Raw genomic sequence first — 7,214 nt, 5'->3', positions numbered from 1 at the left:
GGGGGGGTTTTCCCGGCACTTATTTTTTTTCCACTTCAAGCACTGCATACAATGGAAGTCAATTCTATGCAAGTTCAAAATATCTTCTTTTGTGTTCCACAGAACAAAGGAGTCATAAGAGTTTGGAAAGACATGAGGGTGAGTAAACGAAGATAGAATTGTCATTTCTGGGTGAACTATCATATATTTTCTATCCGTGAAAAACGGAATTGTGCTCTTTAAGAACTCGTCAGGCAGGTTTGTCAACAAACCAATCGAAGCAAAGCTGAACTGGTTGGCCAAAAGGACTGATCTAATTCATACTTACCTCACACAGGCTCAAATGTGGTTTGCTGACATCCAACATTAGCAGATTTCCCAAAAGTGGCAACGGTTTTGGCCCTGGAGGTTCATTTTCATCTCTCTGAGACCTGAAGTACAGGAGATAAACAGCTAAGAGCAGAAGCAAGCAGCAGATTAATGTTCCTGTGCTGGAAACCTGAAGGAGTGCCTCCATAAGAGCCATGTTCACGGAACAATACCCAGAAGACCTTGAGGCTTGTGCAGTTTAAATGTAGCATAGGTGAAGTGGGAGTGGTTACATTTGGTCTTGGAGGTGGAGACTGTCAAAAACTAGGACACAGTCCAATGTTGTTGTAGATGTACAGTAGATTACAGTTAAAGCAACAGCTCAAAATGATATTTTTCAAAACATATTTTTGAAGTATACCACTGTAAATTTGAAAACCCAGAGTAGCACAGCCCAATTATCTACTTTTAAAACATTTACTGTACTGTAGTAATTTTATTTTTTCTTAAATTAAAAGGTCTGAAAAAAATATTGATAAGGCTTTTGTACAGCAAATGTGTTGTCAGTAAAGAATAAATAAAAAATGCCCAAGATCTGGCAAATAGCAAAGGGTAGGAAAGCATTTTTCTTCATAGACAAGTGAGAAGATAAGTGAGAAGCAAATTATATTAAGTGAAGAATATATCTATTCAGAAAATACACCTTTAAGTTTATTATCTCATTAGCAATATTATTCTTATACACATTAATGTAACTTAATGTAGTCTTAAGTGGTTAAGATATTTTTGTGTTAACATGTTTAAGAAAATTATTGAGAAACTTTTGTTCAATTATCTTTTTTTTACTACAAAATTCTTACAGCACAACAAGTACAAAAATAAACAAATACAACCCATGCACCTGCTACTCAAGACAAGTTGTGCCAAAAACAGCAGTAAAAAAAGTCTGAAGTGATTTTACACATTTCTCCCCAGGTTTTTTAAGTTATTTGCAAACTTACATTTTGTGCATTTACTCAGATCAAGCAAAATCATGACAGTTCTTACTTAAAATTAAGTATAATATGTTTTGATTGTCAAGTATCAGGAGCGTCTGATCGCACACAGCTTGTGTGGAGACGGATTCAACGTTATTCCTACTACTCCTTTGAGATCCAGCTCATCTCCAGACACTCCAGGTGGAGTTGTGAAGCGGTAGCTCTGAAGGAGAGAGGTGAAGAACAGGAAGAGCTCCATCCTGGCCAAACCCTCTCCAAGACAAACCCTGCGGCCTGAGAGAAGAAAGAATGTGTTTAATTACAATTCAAATGTTTATTTCTTCAAATCACTGGGTGTTTAGATTTGAACGTACCTGCAGAAAAGGGAACAAAAGCATCTCTCTTGATGAACTGCCCCTTCTCATCAAGGAAGTGTTCTGGGTAAAAGCTGTTTGGTTTTGCCCATTCGCTTGGATCCTTCAAAACAGACGTCAGCAGAGGAACTACAGTGGTGCCCTAGAAAATGAAGAGAAAAGGCCAAAACTTTGATGTTCAAGATGCACATGGTATCTTCTCTTGGCTTTATATCTATTTATTCTTCTGACTGACCTTCTTGATGAAGTATCCATTGAAGGTAACGTCACAGCTGGTCATATGAGGGAGATTCATGGGCACTATGTTTGCCAGTCTCTGGGTTTCATGGATCACAGCATCTGTATAAGGTAATTTCTTTCTGTCTTCCACCACTGGCTGACGTCCACCGATCACTCTGTCAATCTCCTCCTGAACTCGATCTGCACTCAAATGCAACACATATTTGTTCCTTTGGACACTGTTGAATTCAGCATTGAGGAAAAACTCGTTGACATTACTGTATTTTTACCCTGTATATGAGGGTATTTGGCCATAAGCATCAGACCCCAGCGCAGAGTCGTTCCTGTGGTGTCGGTACCAGCGACAAACAGATTTCCCACCGTCATGAGAAGATTCTCATGGTGAAAGAATGAGTCCTTCTTGCCGGATTGCTGACAAGTCCAAATCCACAAATCACAAAATTATCCTTTTTACTAAAATAATGAGTAAAGCTAAATGTTGCAAAGTACTTAATTTATTCAAAATGTTCAACTATATTCAAAATAAAAACCATTGCAAGTTTAGCATATTGTGTGCAAGTCTACATCGGTTTACTAATCAAAGCTACTGATTACTTTTGACTTTTCCTGCATTTCTATGCTACATGGTGATTTCCATACCTCATCACTCTGTTTGTGGACGAGGAAGGAGTCGACAAACCCTCTGCGGTCATGTGGATTTAGAGTCTCCTGCAGTCCAGTGATTAATTTCACAATTTCTGCTCTATTTTTCATCAAATTCCTCATAATAATCCTTTTGCTGTTTAGGAACGGACCCAACCACGGAAATATATTGTATAGCTTATAAGTACATATTCAGAGAGAGTAAAGAAAGATGTGCATGTATTAACGATTAAAAAAATTATTTCAAAGTCACCAAACAATTTCTGGTTAATATATAATTCCTACTTCCATACCATCATAGACGCCGACCCACTAACCCGAACATTTTCATTTGCTCTGTCGACCATTTCAGTGAATTGAGGGTCTGTGTATTCAAATCTGCTGCCGTACACGATAGATGAGATGATGTTTGACACAGCGTAGTTCACCGGCTGTGTCGTGTCGAAGGGTTTCTCTGTGAAGAGGAAACAACAAACCGTCTCTCAATGGATCTTATAAACTAAGAGCATGTTTGCATGTGTGTGTGTCTCAGCTTGTACCTTCAAACTTATCAAACTCTCCTTTCAGATATTGAATTTCCTCTATAATGTTCTCTTCACTTCCTCTCTTGCCCATCCCAAAGTCCCGCAGGTTGCTGAGAGCGAAGCGTCGCATTTCTTTCCAGCTTTCTCCATTGGAAAAGAGGATCCCTGATCAACACAAAACCATCAGACCATGAGCCTAGTGTCCTAGGCTAATAAACCATATAATGACTGAACACAATTTGGTGGTAAATTATGAACTGATTTAAATGCAAACAAAACATTTAGTTATTCTTACCATGACCATCATTAAGTATCCTGAAACCAGGTGTAATATCTCGCTCCCCAAACTCATCTGCATAGTTGACAAGGGCCTCTTTGACGGTTTTGTATCCAACTAATACCACAACTTTTTTAGGACCCAAAAACACTTGAAATATGTTCCCGTAGGTTTTGGAGAGCTGGAGGACACAAGGACATTTACAAACAAATCTCAAAATGTTAGGCTACTATTACTGTTTAAATGTGTTCATGTCAAGTTGTCACCTCACAAAGGCTGTCAAAAGGTCTTGTGAGGTCAAGGGTCAGCAGGTTCCCCAACAGCGGCAGTGATTTGGGTCCCGGTGGCTCTTTCCCTTCTTTCTGAGATTTGTGGTCCGAGGAAAGGTGATATAAGAGCAATAACAACAGCAAAGCTCCCAGTAATGTACCTGCGATACCTGGAAAATACAGCAGAAACTCAACAACAGCCATTTTTCAGTGCTGCACAGACGCTCTGCTGCATTCAAGCCCTTGTAATACGTACATATGGGAGGAAACTCAAGTAAATCCAGGGAGAATTCATCATTCAAAACAAAGTAACCATGAGAATATAGACAAAACAAAGTAACCATGAGAATATAGAGCTGGTATAGTTGCATCAGCAGCTTGATACATGGCACTCTTCACTGAATGATCAATTCAATGAATGTAAAATATAAGTACTAAAGCCATAAAAGTATGCAAGTAAAAAAAAAAAATAAATAAATAAAATTATATATATATAATATAAAACACCCTTTACATCACATAGAGGTAATATAATTCAAACAAGCTTTTTGTTTTGTATGATCCTGTATATACAATGATATTGATTTGATTTTGATATTTCATTAATGCATTTTTTCAGATGTTTTATCCATAGTGATTTACACAATAGAGGAATGATTTATTGGGCTAGGCATACTATACTATAAGCAGGTTAAACTGTTTTGCATCAAACACATGCACTCTCTAAAACCCCGCCTTCCAAAGGCATGACAGCCAATCCAGTTTCTGATTGGCTGAAAAGTCTGGGCCACTCCCCTGACTTTTTATCTTGGCCTATCACTGACACAGTTTTATTGAATATTTTATTCATAATGATATAAACATTTTCTTATGGCACAATCTAAATATAAAGCATAACTCTGATTCTGCTCATTTAAACCAACGTTCACTTTCCTCAAACTTTATCCACAACTTTTATGAAGCATGAACGTTTTATGGATTTGAGCATGATCTAGGATACTTAAAATAAATCCAGTTCTTTTTACTTGAAGAGGTTTGTTTTGTCCTTTATCCCGCTTACTGCATGCCTGCGACACCAAATACATAAACAAACACATGGAAATGGAATACTGAATTAGGATTTCCTAATATTATTTTAACGCCTCCGCTAAGATAAATATAGTCCATTACTATGTACAAGACAATGGGCATAACAACTAGACGACCACTGCAACAATATTACAGTATTTTAGTAGAGTTTTTTTGTCTGAAACGACAAAGCACAAGTGTGCGGTGTAATACGAGACATGAATGTGGTGCCGTTTTTTTTTTTTAAACAAATGAGTGAATTAATGTCAGACTGCTGGATGGCACGATTGACCTTTCAGAATCGAGTTTGGGGAAATGTACGTTTATCTTTGTTCAGATGTTTAGACGTTAATGTAATATTTATTGCTAGAAACTACTTCATGTTTTTTGTTAGTTTGTTTGTTTTGAAGATTAGCCTACGAACCTAATTTCAACGACCATTGAATGACGAAAAACATTTTATGTAAAGGTTTCAGGCCTTTTTGTAGCCTATTCATGGAAAGTGTCACAGATATGCTGCTTGGAGTTTAATAACTTAAAGTCCAAGGCAATTCAGAGAGTTGTTTCTAAACACATTATAAATGTAGAAATGTATTGCTGAAAACACATTACAAAGACTGTGAACTGCACTCTAAAAAAATATGGTTCTTTACATGCAGTAATGGTTTTATTTAGAACCAAAGCATTCTGAAGAACCCTTTTATGCTGAAATGGTTCTTTGTGTAAGTAGAGTTTAGGGTTCTTTATTCCCGCCCGTTTGTTTTTCAAATCTGTAACTGACAAAGCTCCTCATTACTGATTTTCTGGAGTTCAGTGATCCAACTACACAGACTGTCAACACACTCTCAATGGGTAAATTATTTCATTCTTAAAATTTAAATACATTCTCAATTGTGCATTTCAGATGCTGTCACATCCTGCAACCTCATCATCTGCAGAGAGAAACTGCCATTCAATCACACCAAAATACACATAATGATTAACTTAAAGGCATCAAAGAGGATTGTGAAGATATTTCACTGGAGCTTGGTCTTCAATACACTATTTTATGTTCTATTTTGTTTTATTTCTTTAAGCATTTATTTATGTTCAATGTCCATTGTCATTCATTAATGTATTCTGCTATTAACTGTTGTTAGAACACTGTAATTTTTGCTGCAATTTCACGTCATAAAAAAGTACCTAATTGACATGTTGTTGTTGTTGATTTTATGTAAATCCCTAATAGACACTTCAAGATATTATAAGACCAGGCAGATAGAGGGGTAAAAAACTATATTAATAAATAATATATACAAATAATACTAATATTAATGATATTAACATACTAATATTAATGAAAAACTATTATTAGAAAGGTTATTTATAACACCAATAAGGTCCTATATAGCATTTTCAAAGCATGGTTCTATATGGAACCCTATAAAAAAGGTTCTATTTAGCACTAAAAAGGGTTCTGCTATTGTATAGCTGAAGAACCGTTTTCTGGTACTGTTTAGAACCATTTTTCTTAAGAGTGTATGTAGTACTGAATCGTGGAGTGAGACCGTAGTTTTTCACCATTTTTGTGTTCAGGATTTTTTGGGCGGACTGGAGCCACTGAGCATGGCCCCTCCTCTAACAAAGAGGTGTGTTTTGTTGCTACCGCGTGTTTTGAGTTTGAGCTCCGTCAAGTTAATTCTTTATCATCTATTTTTTATCTTAAAATCAATTTTATACACCATCATTTTCGTTTCTATAACGTGGATATATCCCCTATCGTATTCTACAACAAAAACAATCAGAGCGCCTTGTTATCACTAGTTTTATTTTGATTTCCCAAGTCCGCTATTAGCATATAGCCCGTTAGCATCGCCAGCGTGGTTGCCGCTAATCTAGCTTACATTGCTAATACTCTATTCACACACATTACCATTGTTTTATTCACTGTTACTTGCTTTAATGGCGGATGTGTGTCTACCTTTGAGTGCAGGTGAGGACACGTTCGAGCTGCATTCGGTGCAGCTCGAGCTGGAGGCCGTGGAAAAGCAGATTCGCGACCTGGTGAAGAAGCAGGACTAGCTGAGAGAGCGGAGAGCTGCGCTGGAAACATCCCGGGCTGACGCTCAAAAGTCCGGGGTAAGTATACAGCGCACTGCTAACTCTCCCACCACCTCTACTCCGTGTGTTTCTCGGCACAGGCCCGGTGCACCCAGGACGCGATCTTCCCAGATGTCCTTCACTCCAGCGCCGGGACACCACGGACCCTGGGTGCACCCGCAGCGGAAGACACGAGCCAAGACCCGGGCGATGACCTCTCCCCCTCCGCCGCCTCCGGTCTTCGAGATCTCCACCAGGAACCGCTTCCCCAGCAAACACAGAACGTTCCCCTAATGTTAGTTTTTGGTTCCCGTTTGGTTATTTTTTTGGGAACCAAATACTAACATTAGGGGAACGTTCTTTTTAGGTTATATTTTTTGTAACCATAAAATAAAGTTCCCAGAACATTGCATGGTGGTTATTTTTAAATAACCTAAAAATAACTTATAGAGAACGTTCCCTAATGGTTATTTTTA

At 37.8% G+C, this 7,214-nt stretch overlaps 2 protein-coding genes across 2 annotated transcripts in view; both read right to left on the bottom strand.

The window, feature by feature from the left end:
• Positions 1 to 505, bottom strand: part of cyp2k16 (cytochrome P450, family 2, subfamily K, polypeptide16) — a 9,158-nt gene extending 8,653 nt beyond the window's left edge. The window contains exon 1 of the mRNA XM_016473474.1: positions 308 to 505. Coding sequence (XP_016328960.1) covers positions 308 to 505 — 198 coding nt within the window. The remainder of the gene's footprint in view (positions 1 to 307) is intronic.
• Positions 506 to 1,212: 707 nt separating this feature from the next.
• LOC107678267 (cytochrome P450 2K1-like) lies at positions 1,213 to 3,810 on the bottom strand. The gene is made up of 9 exons (XM_016473475.1): positions 3,589 to 3,810; positions 3,341 to 3,503; positions 3,061 to 3,210; positions 2,815 to 2,975; positions 2,519 to 2,698; positions 2,149 to 2,290; positions 1,875 to 2,059; positions 1,640 to 1,781; positions 1,213 to 1,559 (listed from the first exon to the last, which is right to left on the bottom strand). The coding sequence occupies exons 1-9, from the start codon at positions 3,793 to 3,795 to the stop codon at positions 1,372 to 1,374; spliced, it is 1,518 nt and encodes a 505-aa protein (XP_016328961.1). The 5' UTR covers positions 3,796 to 3,810; the 3' UTR covers positions 1,213 to 1,371.
• Positions 3,811 to 7,214: the final 3,404 nt, after the last annotated feature.

This window comes from Sinocyclocheilus anshuiensis, unplaced genomic scaffold, assembly GCF_001515605.1.
Source record: "Sinocyclocheilus anshuiensis isolate Anshui unplaced genomic scaffold, SAMN03320099.WGS_v1.1 scaffold1764, whole genome shotgun sequence".
Classification (NCBI taxonomy): domain Eukaryota; kingdom Metazoa; phylum Chordata; class Actinopteri; order Cypriniformes; family Cyprinidae; genus Sinocyclocheilus; species Sinocyclocheilus anshuiensis.
This window is presented reverse-complemented; position numbering and strand designations above follow the sequence as displayed.